The 15072-nt window shown below is 35.6% G+C and overlaps 1 protein-coding gene across 7 annotated transcripts in view; it reads left to right on the top strand.

Moving 5' to 3' along the window:
• DPH6 (diphthamine biosynthesis 6) overlaps positions 1–15072 on the top strand; it is a 196012-nt gene that overhangs the window by 43160 nt on the left and 137780 nt on the right. For all 7 annotated transcript variants that reach the window (XM_080594343.1, XM_080594346.1, XM_080594344.1 and 4 more), the window contains exons 4-5: positions 7184–7257; positions 8994–9112. In XM_080594343.1, coding sequence (XP_080450469.1) covers positions 7184–7257; positions 8994–9112 — 193 coding nt within the window. The remainder of the gene's footprint in view (positions 1–7183; positions 7258–8993; positions 9113–15072) is intronic.

Below are 15072 nucleotides of genomic sequence, written 5' to 3'. Positions count from 1 at the left end.
TGTCATCATCATTGAGCCCAATGTGTTCTATGAAGTAATAAATATTTACTGATTTTATAGATTACTGTAGCTATAATGCCTGCAGTAGATGCCATATTGGTGGCAGTGCAGAAAACCTGCATACTTCTCACAGTGTCTGATATATTAGATGTGCTATATCATTTGTATTTTTATGCTGCCTTCCATGAAGTGGTATTAATGAAAAGGCATTTCAGTATTCAGTGGCTGTAAGACTGGGAGGCTGCTTTGGGTTGATTGTATAGGGGTACTTTGCAGGTTGTGCTTTTGTTTTGTGTTTCCCTGGATCATTTGCTAACTGTTTTACCTTTCCCTTCCCACCAGCCCTAAGTCTCTAGCCTTAGATCACAGAAAAACAGATGCTTTTCCACAGTGGTATTGTTTGTTTGTTTGTGGTTGTTTTTTTTTTTTTTTTTGGGGGGGGGGGGGGGTCTCCTACTCTTCTTTCTGTAGGAAGACACTTCTCTCCCTGTACAGGTGTTCAGTTTTCATATATATATATATATATACATACATATGTATATACACTATCTCTGATAGTCTGGATGTACTCTACAGGAGTCGTCCCAGGTTTGTTTGCAGTAGTAAGATAGAGCTGCTGGTGTGCATATGAACAGCCAAGTACTAACCTACTATCAACTGGTATTTCAAGGATTGGTGTTGGTGCACACTTTGGTCCCCAGAAGACATTTTACAAACCAATCCATATAAACAGACTTTGTGCAAGTTACTAATGTTATGAGGTGTGAGGGCAATTGACATCTTTAGTGTGATCCACTTTAAAGGCTCTTGCCTAAGTTTTGGCTGAATATGGAGTGATGAGGTTAATGACCCAAGGGCCATTAAATGTTGAAACTGTAGCTGCAAACAGTTTGTTTACTTTTCAGCTTTTTATCTGTCCTGATTTAAGAATGGCATTGGTTCTTTATGTATTGTATGCTGTCAGATAGGAAGAAGTAGATCCAAAAGACGTACTGTTTCCATCTTTTGAATTTTCCATTTCACTGAGAAAATATACGATTGGTTATTTCTTTGTTGATAGCTTGTTTAGTAAAATAGAAAGTACTATAACTATTGCTTTCCTTATTCGTTTAGAGTTGTGAAGAACTCAAGATAGAGCTAAATATAAACTCAGTTCAAGAGCTAGTGTTTGTATTCTTACGGTTTGTAGGAAAAAACAGCAGATTGAACTCTTGAAAAAGAGCAGTTCCGTGTTGAATAGTGTGGAACATAAGCAGTTTTTTGATTCCTGTTGTGATTCTTCATTTCTGCCATACAGCAAACCTACATATAAAAAGATCTTTTCTCCATTAGATTATCAAACAAGTTAATCCAATAATTCCAAAACAGATTGTTTAATATTCTTTTGGACACCTTTATTCAGAATGGCTTTATTCACTGGCCTTAATATTTAAAACACTTAAAAGCTAACTGTGAATTTAAATGAACCTAATTAGTAATTCAGATTAATTTTCCTGAGGGTGCTAGTACTGACAAATGTTTGCAAATGAAAGAAAAAAAAAAAAGATTTTTCGTGGAAGTAAGTAGACATTGTGTAGAGTGTTCAGAACACTTCTTTGATATATCGTCATGACCCTGCTTGACTCTGGAGAAAGGCTATTGGATTTTGTAGACCTGGCCTTCACTGTAAAACAACTTTGTAGCGAATTGCAGTTCATTAATTTTAAGGCTCTAAAGATCCTGTGTATAGGAGAAATAGCATACTCTTTCATCAGGGAACTGCTTCCTGATTAAACCTGAGTGGGAGAAGGCATTCTTTATCTTTCTTGGCAGGTGGCGTTGATGAGGAGTAGGGAATCCACCAAAATCAGAGGAGTGGTCCATTTTATTGGTGCTCAGTAACAGAACCAGATAGTTGATTACAATTGATCACAGAATAGTTGATTTTGGAAGGGACCTCTGGAGGTCATCTAGTCCAAACCACAGCTCAAGCCTAGAACAGATTGCCTAGGCCCATGTCCAGGTGGCTTTTGAAGATCTCCAAGGAGGGAAACTCCTCAGCCTCTCTGGACAACCTGTGCCAGTGCTCCATCACTAACACAGTAGTAACGAACTGATTCCTGATATTCAGACAGAACCCCTTGTGTTCCAGTTTGTGCCATTGTCTCTTGTCCTGTCACTGGGCACCACTGAAAAGAGCCTGGCCCTGTCCTGTTTGTATCTTCCCTTCAGGTATTTATAGACACTGATAAGATCCCTCTGAGCCTTCTCTCCTGCAGGCTCTCAGCCCAGCCCTTTCAGCCTCTCCTCATAGGAGAGATGCTACAGTCCTTTCATCATCTTGGTGACCTTGCACTGGGCTCTCTCCAGTATGTCCATGTCTCTCTTATACTGGGGAGCCCAGCACTGGACACAGCACTCATTGTGCAGCCTCACTGATGCTGAGTAGAGGGGAAGGATCACCTCTCTTGACCTGCTGCTGATACTTTTCCATTCTATTTACTGCAGGTTAAGGTTGATCCTCCTGCTTTTCAGCCTTTGTTGTTCTGCTGAAGATGCTGGATGACTACATTGATTGCATGTGCTGAGGCAGACTGTAGTGAAGTAAAGCAACAAGACAGGAGTATGGCTATTTTGAGAATTCCATAAAAAGGAATCACAAAAAAGCCAAAATGTGACGGAGCCTTCTGTGACTACTTTTGGGATCTGTCTGAGAAGTATGATTAACTCAGTTTCCTTTCAGCAGAACTGTAACATGAATAACCAGTATTTTTAAAATGTCTGTGCTGAGAAAGGCTGGTAAGGCCTTACCTAGGCTCATCCTAGGTAAGGTGTGGACATCTGTCTGTAGCACTGAGAAGCTACTTTATAAATACTGTAAACATTCTCTTTGTTAGTCATGAAAGATTTAACAGATGCTAAGTTTTGCTGTACCTGTGGAATAGTAAACATAAGCCAAGGACATTAGATATAAGTATAGATTATTTGTGGGTGCTTTAAGTTTTGTTCTTCCTTGAGTGCTGTGGTGTTATTGAATACGTTTACTGATTTCTGCTGCTAGAATAGAATAGTTCTGTTCTCTTTCAGAGAATTACTGTATTAAGGTGAGTGAAATGATCCTGGTCTAGTTTGATGGTTAACAGAAGGCATGATCTACAAATAGGATAATTGTCAGATTTCACCTTGGGAAAGGTAAAAGCAACTAAAGAAGGTTGCATTCGGATCTGGGAGAGAGGAGAGCTGAAGCTCAATTCGAGCTGAGGTGTTTTTTCGCCTGATCAGAAGAAATAGTCGTGAAATGAGGAAGTAGTATTTTTCATGTTCACAGAAACAGATTTGCTGAGTAAGATGATGCTGTAAGTCATTTCTGGAACTGTATTTGAATACTTGAGTTCATGGAATGCTTGCTGACTTCTTAGATAGAAATCTAAACAGATTATCTTCTTCCAGTTGTTTTCCAAAATGGTTGTATATTCACAATCTGTTATATCATTTTTAATAATCTTTCAGTCCTTTGTCCTTCTGAAGTATCTTTGTGTTCTTATTTATGTACCTAGGCTCTTCCTTACACTGTTCATTTTTTAAACTGCTTGCTGGTTTTGACATTCAACTCTTTTTCTTACTAGGGAGTCTTAAATCCTGTCATGTTTCTCAGGAGTTTTCTCCTTGCTCCAAGGGAATGGTTGATTCTCTGTATTTTAACTTCTTAGCTTATGGCTTTCATTTATTCTGTCCTTTAGTTGTCTGAATCTATCTGCTGTTCTTTGCTTTATATTTTCCTTGTAATGGCTTTGTGCAGGTAATTCCAAGCACTGTAAAATCCTAGTTTGTGAGTTGTACTTGCAGTCACAATTTACTTGCAAATACATAATAATTTTAACCATAAACCCATTATCAATATTAATTGGGAAATGTATATAGTTTTAATATGAGTGTCTGCTTATTATTATATGACAATATGAAATACGAAAGGAGTCTATGATGAAATGACTGATGGAGATGGTAGATGATGGAGAGCAGTGCATGTTGTCTCTGACTTTATTGAGGATTTTAGGCTATAACATCCTCATAGAGAAACTGATGAAGTATGGGTTGGGTGAACAGACAGTGAAGGGAGGGTGCAAAAATGATGGTGCCAGGCTCTTTTCAGTGGTGCACAATGCCAGGGCAAGAGGTATTGGGCACAAACTGGAGCACAGGAGTGCTGAACAGAAAAGAATAAAGTCTACTTCATCTTTTCCACACAAAATACATGGTGGCCTGGAAACATGGGCAGTTTATATATATAAACCATTAATTGTTTTGAAGGACTGCTAATAAAAAACAAACAAACTTTATGTAAGTAGACTTCAAAAAGTGTTTGGGACTAATGCCTTGAATACTGGAAAAGTTCAAAAAATGTTTTGGTCTAGATTCTGTCATTAACAGCAGTTCTGGTGATACTTTAGAATATTTTATTTTGGTTGCAATTACTTTTATATTGGTTTATGATGTGAGATCCTGTGCATGGACTGCTATATGATAATGACGATGATCTCACATAAGCAGAAATACAGGTGATGTTTTTGGACATGTTGGACAACATCTGAACATTGTGACATAGCATATTTTGAAGTAATTGCTAGTATCACTCTTCAAATATGAGTATTGAAGCCTAATATAAAGTTTGATTGTGCTAAGCACTCCTGATCAAAGACTGAGCTTTTGTTCTGGCTGACTCCTGGGTTCAAGCACCCTTTCAGCAGGAGCTAGGGAGAGACCTAAAGAAGTGCTGGGCCTAGGACATGGCTAGCAGTTTGCGTGAAAAGACACCAGAAGCTCTGTTGAGATAGTGTACACTGGGACTCAGCCGTGGTGGAGAGGTACAGCAGGGTACAGTCTCCCGTATCTGCTGGAGAAGCTAAGCCTGGCGTATCACAGACCTCAGCTCAAGCAGAGGTCCTGGAGGGAGGATACAGCTCTCCAGGTCTGGACATGCAGGGACACATTGCTGCCTCTCACAGTGTTTGAGGGAGTCTCCAGGCCCTCAGCCCCTACCTGTGCAAGCTGGCAGGAGGGGCTGGCAGACTCTGTGCATGCCAGATTGGGAGCTGGTGACTTCTTTGCTGAAGACTGGATGCTTGTGAGGAAGAGCAAGGCTCCTGGTCCACATGCTGGTCTGTACCTACAGGATAGATTTCATGCCTATCATGGACAAGGGGGCTGGGATCAACGTCCAGCAAAGCATTTGAGCCTGCAGAGCCTGAACCATGCAGGAGCATTAGGAGGAAGTCCTGAGTGACAGAAGTGGACGATTCCCAGCTGAAGGGTTTGGAGGCCCCATCTGCCTACCTGACCTGCTGTCTGGGATAGTTTGCTGCTTGAGAAGGACTCTGATCTGGGACGCTGCAGAGAGACTGCTAAAGCTTGTCCAGCCCTTGAGTTATTGCTCTTCTGCAGGGCACCAACGATACTGGCAGAGTGTTTACTCAAGCTGTAGTAATTTTCTGCGTTGCAAACTGCTTTGTGACCAAATAATTCTAGCCAAAATGAGTTTCCTTTTATTTTTATTTTTTATTACATAAAATACAAATAGTACTTAGCTGCCATAATCATTCCAAAAAGAACTTTGAACCTGTGAATGCAACGCAAGTGTAATTGTAGCAGTTCGGATAAACTGCGTATCAGAATTACATGCTGAAAATAGACCTAAGAAAGTTTCATGAATTTTATGAAATTTATTTGAAGAAAATTCTACTTATACAAATGTGTTAACTTTTTAAGAAATCTATTTCTGCATTAGAGAGTTGAGTAAATTGAAATGTCTAAGATTTATCTTTATTCTGAAAAGAGCTTTGAAACGTTATATAGAAGGCTTGAAGAGAAGCAGAAGTAATACTGACTGGATGATAATGATAGTACAGGAAGCGGATAATGAACTAGTGACAGATAAGCTAAAATTAATTTTTATTGTTAGTTTAGGTATGAATACGTGAGAAGCATCAAGCTGAATCCTCTATGACTTGGTATTAAATTTTGTGTTAAATAATAGATCCATTAATGACATGTAGTAGTACATAAATGGAACAGTGATAAAATTATCAGATTGCTATAACTAGGAATTTTGATAAAAACCCTGACTCTTAAATTGGAAGTGTAGATGGATATCAATAACTTGAGCATTTGATTAGGCAAATATGACATGAGAATTAATGGAAAAAGAAGAATATTGAGGAAAAAAAATGTACCAGAAAGCTATAAAATGTTGTTTTTTTCTCCCTATAATATAATTATGTGTAAAACACCTTCAGCATCATTTTATCGATAATGTGAAGGTGACTTTTCAGTTCAGTACTATGGCAGGCAAAGACTGATTCGATTTTGAAATTCATATGTAGGTATTTAGTTGAAGAACTTGTGGTATGGTCTTTCTGGAAGCTTCATGGGGTTGCTGTCTAACAGAGCAACTCCAGAAGGTGATTACTTTGTTTAGTTATGATCAACCTTGGTTAAAAGAGCAAAACAACTATAACTAGAATGAATTTAAGGAAATAATGTAAATTCAGCATGTTGATTGGGACTCAAGTTACTTAAGAGGCGAAAGCTCATGCTTTTCAATATTTTAAGTATGTGCGTTTTCAAATGTTCATTCTCAATGTGTTCACAAGAAAAAATAATGGTTGGATTAAATAACTGAAATAAAACAGGAATCCAAAGACAATGTCTTGAAAAAACTTACAGCAGAATTTGTAAAAGGTGATGTTAAGTTCTTTGCAAATGTTCTCATTCTGGTGTATTTTGCTCTTGTGCTGTGTATTGTGATAGATGCTAACATTTTAACTAATGCTGATAATTTTATGTTAGTGATATTTATTTGTAGATAGGGGGATAGCTGACATCTCAGTTACAGTGAAGAACTGCAAATAATTTTCAGGATCTCAGGAAAATGCTTAGGCTAAGCTGTTAAATCTGGTATTTTTTAGGTACACCGACCATTTTTTTTGTAGAATGGTACTTGGGTAGAATAGAGTACTCTGCTGGAGTCATAACCATGTTGTAAGTCAGCTATGCTGCTCTCTTCTGTGTAAGATCTGCGTTGCAGCCCATTCAGTTCCGTGTACTGGATACAGGGAAAATGATTTATTCCTAGTTGATTCTTCTAGTAGGTGTACTGAAACTCTGTTGTGTAGGCCAGCATATAGTGTTGTTATTCCTTGTCTTTCAGGACAAAGAAGGAGTGGAGGCTGTATCCGTGGGAGCTATTCTTTCTGACTACCAGAGAGTTCGAGTTGAAGATGTGTAAGAAAATATTTATCTTTATTAACACAGACATTTTGATACCTAATTAACTCAGTTTGCTAATATAAGTGGGTTTTTTTTTTTGTTTGTTTGTTTGTTTGTTTTCCCCTGGAACTATGTGTTTTGTATATAGTATTAGTAAAAATCCAGCAGAGAGTATACCAGATTTTTGGATTTTTTATTTTAGCAGGCAGCTAAGCACCACACCACCATTCACTTGCTCTTCCCGCCCCAACAGTGTGACGGTGAGAGAATCAGGGAAAAAAAATAGGTAAAACTTGTGGACTGAGATAAACAAGATAGTTTAACAGGACAGAAAAAGAAGGGAAAATAAGAATAATTGTGATAAAGGACTATACAAAACAAGTGATGCATGATGCATTTACTCTCCGCCTGCTGACCAGTGCCCAACCAGACCCCAAGCAGCAGCTGCCCCTGCCCCAGCCTACTTCCCCACCAGTTTTATCATTCAGTAAGGTGCCATATGGTATGGAATATCACTTTGGCCGGTTTGGATCAGCTGTCCTGGTTCTGTCCTCTTCCAGCTTCTGGTGCATCCCCAGCCTCCTCGCTGGCTGCTTGAGAAGCTGAAAAGTCCTTGACTTGTTGTAAGCACTGTTCTGCAACAACTAAAACATCCGTGCGTTATCAGCATTATTTTCATCCTAAATCCAAAACACAGCACCATAGCAGCTACTAGGAAGAAAATTGTCCCAGCCAAAATCTTGATGCACAAACCATTCCAGTTACTTGGACTCACCTAATTTGTTAGATAATGTTAGGCATCTAAATGAACTACTTCACATGCAGAGTTGCAAAATATTTCTGAATTTCACAACTGAGTGCTCTCAGTTAAAATATATGAAAACAATAGCAAAACTAGTCAGATTACACAGGTGCTAACTATGAATTTAGGTGTCAACATTAAACATCCATTTAAATACAAAATCTTGACACTAATACTAGTCAGAAATCCCATATATTGGACAGTGTCAATTGTCAAATAAATGTATTTTTTGAGTCATTTGACCTAGTCCTATAGTTTTTAAATTTCTTTAATGCTTTTAATTTTCTAGAATCTAGGCATTACACATTTTATTGCCAACCGATGATACTTGACAATTTGCAGAACAGATAACAATTGATAGTGCAAATGAGTGATTCTCTACTATGATAATCAAGTGCTATATTTCAACTGCTAAGTATATGTATCAAAACATAATTAAATTTACATTATCAACTTTTTATTTTGTATCTCAAGCTGCATACATTTTCCCAAATGATTCTTTTCCTTGGGTATGGATCCAAATCACAGGCTTGAGTGTAACAAATTCAACATATTGTACTAATGACATGTGCCACGGTTACCGGAGTGGTAACTTTTGCCCTAGCTGTGTTCATAAAAAGTGATCGTTTCCTAAGGTGTTAATGGGTTTGCATCCCTAAAGGTTTTGCATAGTTTTACTGAAGTTCCCAGGCAAATCTGTTTACATCAATGTGTTACATCTTATATAAGTGAACTGTAGTCAGAACAAGATTACGTTGTATTTTATTTTCTTTACTAATATTAGAGTTTACTATTCCTACATTTCAAGTTATAAATTAAATATTTTAATTGAATTATAGAAGAAAATTACATAATGATAGGAAATCATAGAAACTCATTTTCTTTAAGTTAATCATGCTGTGTAAATGTATGGTGCTTGGCTTTCATCCTCTTTTATTTTGTTTTTAAGATGCAGAAGGCTTAGTCTTCAGCCTTTAGCTTACCTTTGGCGTCGAAAGCAAGAGATACTGCTTAAAGAAATGATATCATCTAACGTTCAAGCCATAATCATAAAAGTAGCGGCTTTTGGTATGTATTCAATATGAGTAATATTTTCTGCTAAAACTTGAGTGGGCAAATCCACTACATAACAAAGAAAAACAGGAACTTTGTTCTATATTTTTGAATAAGAAATGTTAATATGAGCGTGAAGAAAATTAAAACATAAAAAATAAAAAATCACAAGGCCGAATAACAGTCATAATGTCTGAATCAGCCTGTATACATTTCATTCTTTTCTCAGAGTAGACAAAGCTGGAAAGTAATTCTTCATAGCCTAGTTATTAAATTCCTTTTTCAATTTTTTTGTTCTGTTTTAGTTTTGATTCGCAGTGAAGATGCATACATAATTCAGTGGTTCACAGTATTGTCATTTATAGATGATGCAGACTGGTGACTATACAATATTATAAAATAACCATGAAAGTTTTAATAGAAATATAACAAGTTAACATCAAAGAAGATGTAATTATATGAGACCAAAACATTTTGTGTAGAAACACTTTGAATTCATGGAGCATATAGCAAACAGCAATAGTTTTTCATTTTCTTCTTTTAAAAAAAAACAGTTTACAATGTAGTTTCTTAGTGTAGCAGATTATTAACGTGTTTTCATCATCAGGTAGGTAATATGAGGTTTGTATAACGGAGCAAATGAAAAGATTATCAGCTTGTTTATTGTTGAAAGTTAAGTTCAAGTGAAGTTTTATAGGAAGTCTTATTGCACTGCAGAATGGCTAGTATAATGCAAGAGTGTTAGTGGCTTTGGTGGCTAAAGCAGTGTGTCTAAAAAAGTGTTGCATAACCTTAGAAGTCTGATGGTTGGCTTATTTGGGCAACTTTCACATTAAATTCCTAATGTCTGTCCATCTTCTTTAAAGGACTGCTTTATAACAAAGTTATTTCTACTGAAATACTGACCAAGACTTGAATTATAATCCATTTACACTTAGGTGAATTCTATGAGTTTAAAACAAATAATAATGTTTTAATTTTTTTTAAATCTGCTTCTCTTTAGGTGATATTGCTTCTGACCACTTTTTGCATTATGATTATGATCGCCTTGCTGTATTGTTCTCATAGCATCTATAGATTAGTGGGATTAGAATGATTAGAAATATGGTGTTCCCTCATTCACTTAGAGATAACAAGTGACATAATTTAATAGCATTTGCCTGAATTCATGGAAGGCCAGTTACAAGTACATAGGTGTACATTATGTCACATACAAGTTTGTGGTTTTTTTGTTTTATTTTGTTTTTAATTGGAAAAAATAAACGCTTTTTAAAGGAATTAAGTTTTCGGACCAGGTAAAGTATATCTATTTTAGGGGAAAAAAAAAGCTTACATTCCTTATGCTGATGAAGGAAAAAATGGATGTCCACAAGAATATGCAACATGCTTTTTCCAATCAGAATTATTTTTCATTAAATGCAGGTTGTTTTCATCTATTTGTATAACTAAAGGGAACTAACCAGCAAAAACAAACAACAGCCCCAAAATGAAACAAGTAAATACTATTTAAAATATAGGTGAAGTATATTAAAGAAAACATATGATTTAAATAATAGATGCAACTATTTCACAAGTAGATATCATTGCCTTATCCCTGAAGCAAGATAAGCTTTTCTTTTGTATTCTGCAACCTTAAAAAAAAAAAAAAAAGCTTAAAATGGACCAGTTAGTGCACAAAGAGTCCTTTGTTGGCTATTCATTTAAGGAGCGAATACCATAAATACTTGTAGATAGCAATTAGATAGAAAATCACTGAGATTTTTTTTTCTTTTTATATTTTTGGCTACAGGTAAAAGAAAGATCTTATCAGAGTCAATTTCTCACCTGCCTCAGGCAAATGTAATTAGATGTAAGCAAATTTAATGGAGCTTGTGTGCTCTGGGGCCATTCTGTAATGCTTTAATAATTGCATGCCTTATTAAAGAGGATTTAAGGTATGAAGGCTGTTTAACATATCAAGTGGCAAAGAAGCTAACATATAGTTTAACTTTTTGCCTTTTAGATGAATAATCAAAGCTAAACTGCAATGAAAATATTTAAAATAACAGATTTAATAGTCTGAAGGATGATACATTAGATGGTACGTCCTACAGATGTTAATGCAAGAAGCAAATCTGTAACTTGAGCTTGACATTCATCAGCGCTGGCATACTTGTACACCTGCCTTGTCCTGTTTTCCATTAACTCAGTGCTAGTATTGGCAAGGTAAAAGCCTGTCATTTTATGTAGAAAACACATAATTATGCAAGTAAATGAGCATTAGTTTAGTACATTTCCCTAAATCCACCATTACAAATTAATACCACAAACTTTGCCAGTGGCAAGAGTTTTCTATCTCAGAGTAGTATGCTTTTCCAGATGGAATACCAATTGCTCTCACTTACATGCAAAAGAAGTATTGTTAGTGGGCCTTCCTCATGTGCCTTCTGTTGATCTATATGTAGATCAGCTTGCTTTCCTTTAGAGTGTATTTCAGAGGCTTTAATGCTGAGAGAAGAACATTCCATGATCTAACAGCAAACCTAAGCAATAAAAAAAGAGTAATTCCTATGAATGTCTGTCTTCCGTGCCACTTTCCTGCTGCAGAAGATGCCTGTGGGATGCATGATACTTTTGTATTTGAAATATATCTCTCTTCAGTGGAAATAACAGAAGGTTAGAATGAGATTACTCAGTAACAGCTAAAGTAGAACCAGTTGTTATTGTCTTTATGTGCATCTGAAATTCCAGTAATACCCATTGCTTCTGTGAGATTGTGCAGTATAGCATAACCATAAGACGTGTTTTTGATATCCTTGTTCTGTGAACACATTTTATGGGTTAAAACAATAATTAACTTGTAGAGTCTACATATAACAGATTCAACTTTTAGGTAACTTTATGTACTACTCTTAATTGTACCAGGTTCTGAAACAAATAGCTTCCACTGCAGCACAAAGCATAATACCTTAAGTAGAAATTAAGAGGAGGAGGGTTTGAGAGGAATCTTAGGGTTCCTCACATCATGGTCTTCACTAAAATTCGAGAATCAAGTTTTACTTAGTTTTACTTGGCTTACATAATTAACTATACCTACATCTTGTTGAAAATTGACACTAAAACTTAAGTGCCATTAGACGTTGAAATGTGACAACTTTCATTTCTGTAAATATAGTTGAAATTTTTTTTGTTACGCTGGTAAGAGTAATTTGTCCTCAACAACTATATTTTCCTTGATGTTTTAAGAGGAATGTTCACCTTCAGTAAGTTTTTATGAGGATAAGTGAACAGTGTTTACTTGAGAAACTGGGGAAAAAAAAAAAACCTTCAATCAAACTTTCAATCAAAAATCAAACTTCAAAACTTTCAATCAAAATCAGAACATAAATCTATGGCAGTATTTTCAACCTTTTTTTCTTGATATTGTCTTTTTTACTTAATATAAAAGTCTAGTGTTCCACTTCAAATTATGATAAACAAAGCAGCAAAAAACATTTTTCAAATATCTAAAAATTTTTAATGACTGTCATCTCTGTTAGGAATAATGTAATCTTAAACTTTTATTAGAAAAATCATTCCTGAAAAAAGTTAAATTATTATCTTGTATATGTATATGATAACTTTTAATGCATTTTTATTACTGTACCTGTTCAGTTTATATATTTGGCAAATGAAATTAATATCTAGCATGCACTTTTAGAAACGTATTCTTATCAGTCTTTTCCCCCTTTTTCTAATCCTTGTTTCCTGACATGCTACTGCCATTGAACTTTCAAACAATGCTTCGAAAACTTAGTTGCTCCTTTAGAGTATTGGCATTTTTGCCTTAGGCACGTTCCCTAATACATATGTCTGCACCTTCATCATTCATGTTATTGACAATAAAAAGATGCCACACCTGTTTGTTCACCAGACATTGAATGAAAGGGCTTGAAATTATGAAACCACAAAACCACAGGAGTCATTTTAGCTCAGGTCCTTTTTACTTTTTTTTTTTTTTTTTTTTCATGAGGGAAAGACTTTAAGTGAAAAGTTTTGGAAATAATAAGGAAAGAAAATATTCTTTGCATTTGGAATGTTACATGCCCTGATATTTGTATATGAATGACAGATACTTTGATAACAATGTAAGATGAGGCTCTCAGAAAGAGCTTTTAATACATGAGCAGAAAGAAATGTTTTAAAATCATATGTTAAAGAAGAGATGAGTCTGTGACCATTTGCATGAATGGATCTAGAAATAAGAGATAAAATATGATTCCTTCTTTGCCATCTCTTAAGCCTGTAGGCTGGAGATTGGCAAGACTGCGGAGAGTGTCGATATTTTCAGTAGTAAAAGATAACAGGAGTTAGAAGGCAGAGTAGGAAAGTGAATGTGCCTGAAAACACAAAGTAATTGAGAGTTGACTTTGAGTGCATTGCATTCTTAAGGAGATGTCAGAGACAGAGAAAATTGAAGAGAGACAGCTTTAGAGTGGAAGGATCACTTTGCAATTTGAGATCAGATCATCTAAAGAAATAGTGAAAAGGCAGAAATGGTCTAAGAATGGACTATTAGGCTTTTAAAGTGAAAAAGAAAAGGAAGTGTGGGTTCTAATGAAGTAGACAGGACAATAGTCAGAACTTCGAGTTGAAAAGTAGTGGAATAAAATGAGCTTAGGAAAAGGTGTCAGAAACAAAAATAAGCTTAACAGAATTAAAAGCAATAGGGAGAGATGGTGTTTTGTTAAAACTCAAGTGTTACTTGCTGCTCTTTGACGGTTTGTAAAATTTAAGTTCTGAATGCACAATTACTATGCAGATTTCTATGCTGAAACAAAGCTTAAGCTCAAACCCTTAAAGGTGTGTGTGTGTGTACTTAGAGCCATAGATAGTTTGTGTTCCAGGCCCCAATGAGTTCTTGTTTTAGGACAAGATTGTTTATTTTTGCTTTGTTATTATTAAGATTGTTTATTTCTGCTTTATTTCTGATTGTTTATTTCTGCTCTGACTTTTACCCTTTTGTGGGTGATCTACTGGCTTGTTCTGTCAGACGTCTCTATTGATCTATTTGTGAGCTGTGACTTTTTTTTAAAGATTTATAACTTGTCTGCATGGGGATGAATGTAATGACATGGACACAAACTTTAGCACTTGCACATGCCACAAAATCAAATTGTAATTCCTTAATCACACTACTACTGTTCAAAGCACAGAAATATCAAAATCTTCTAACAGAGACAAAAAAGCACACCATTTTTAACCAAACTGAGGTGCTAGAGTGGCCAAACTCTTTGAATGAAATAGATTAATAAACAAAAGACGTCATAGACACTGGATCTAAAATAATTCTACTCAAAACACTTCAGGATTCCAAATTTAAATACTCTGAAAATAGATTTATAATGGGAAAGTCATATGTTTTTAGCTGTATGAAGGCAAAGTGTAATGCCTCTGAAGTCCTTTGAAATTCCTGAGAGGAAGTTGGTTGGGGCAGTATTTGTAGTGAGCTGAACCATTTGCTGTATAGGGTCTTGTTTTGAAAGATGAGAGGAAAAATGGATTTGAAAACAACAGTTTAATACTGTTTTTAAACAATTATTCCACAATCTCTTTCTAAACTATGGACATTTCTGAGTTGTACAAGTATCTGAAAATATTGTACTGTTATTTGATGAAACAATACAAAATTTTTTCAAAGACTTACTGAGGTTTCTCTTACTGAAATCGTAGAGCTAAATTGCTTTGAATTCTGGATGTAACTAGACGCAAATAACTTTGATGTTAAGAAATCACAAGACATTACAGATAAAATTTACATTGCCTGGTATGAAAAGTTATAGAGCCTTTTACTTCTTGGAATTCTAAAATTTGATGACATCAGAGTAACCTAGTTTAGAAAACAGGAAGAAGATTAACCATGATCCTTAATAAATTGTACTGGGAACAGTTGGTTACTAGAACCAACCTTCAGGGTTAACTTCTAACTTTACCACTAACCTTGCAGATTCTATCCC

Source organism: Anser brachyrhynchus (genome assembly GCF_964034855.1).
Source record: "Anser brachyrhynchus genome assembly, chromosome: 5".
NCBI lineage: Eukaryota > Metazoa > Chordata > Aves > Anseriformes > Anatidae > Anser > Anser brachyrhynchus.
The sequence above is the reverse complement of the archived record's forward strand: the minus strand, read 5'-3'. Positions and strand labels throughout refer to the sequence as shown.